Source organism: Phalaenopsis equestris, unplaced genomic scaffold, assembly GCF_001263595.1.
Source record: "Phalaenopsis equestris unplaced genomic scaffold, ASM126359v1 Scaffold000274, whole genome shotgun sequence".
NCBI lineage: Eukaryota > Viridiplantae > Streptophyta > Magnoliopsida > Asparagales > Orchidaceae > Phalaenopsis > Phalaenopsis equestris.
In genome coordinates, this window is record NW_018164716.1 from 89,776 (window position 1) to 90,622 (window position 847).

The following is an 847-nucleotide window of genomic DNA, read 5'->3' on the forward strand; positions in this document are numbered from 1 at the left end:
AAGCAACATGTGTATATATATATATATAAACATTAAAATTTACAAATCTAGCACCATTTTTCGTCAATTTTCCAAATTCTCACTCAAATTCATCATAAATCCCAACCTAAATGCTTCATTTTTATCAAATTTCTCAAAGATTTTGATCATGATATGCATAAATACATCAATTTAATAGTTTAAGAATATCACATGGGACTTATATTTTGTAAATAACAGCGTTTAAGATGCTAATTAAGTTATTATCCCTTAAATTTAGGCATTTTAAAGGAATTATTCAGGCCGAATTTGGATCATTTAGGTTGAGTTACATGTGGACAATGATGTGAATTACACGACTTCATACGTCTAGCAGTGTAATGCGATCCACATGGTCGATTTTACGTCTAATTTTTCGAACGTAAAATTTTTGCATTTTTTAAATATTTAATACACGAGCATTATGTATTTTCGGGTTGGGTTAAATCGGCTAAATGAGAACCCAACCCATTGTGAGTCTTTCTTTCTGGCTTTCAAGTTAGTTGGGATTGTGAGGAATTGTGACACGTGGCAAAATTGCAGCCGTTCAAGCTGCTGCACGGAGGGGTGTCGGCGCTGATCTCCGAGGCGTTGGCGAGCATGGGGGCCCACGTGGCTTCCGGATTCCGGCGGATCGCCGGCGTTCAATTAACCGTCAACCATCTCCGGACGGCTGCCGTCGGCGATCTCGTCTTCGCCCGTGCTTCTCCCCAGTTCGCAGGGAAGACTATTCAGGTATGTAAATTAATTGCATGTAAGCCATCATAAATTCTGTTTTTTCGAAATCAGGACGGCCTGTAATTTTTCGTTTCAGTCTGCTGTTTTTTTT

The 847-nt window shown here is 38.7% G+C and overlaps 1 protein-coding gene across 1 annotated transcript in view; it reads left to right on the forward strand.

The window, feature by feature from the left end:
- Window positions 1–847, forward strand: part of LOC110024777 (1,4-dihydroxy-2-naphthoyl-CoA thioesterase 1-like) — a 3,410-nt gene that overhangs the window by 898 nt on the left and 1,665 nt on the right. The window contains exon 2 of the mRNA XM_020724936.1: window positions 544–772. Within this exon, the coding sequence (XP_020580595.1) occupies window positions 544–772 (229 nt within the window). The remainder of the gene's footprint in view (window positions 1–543; window positions 773–847) is intronic.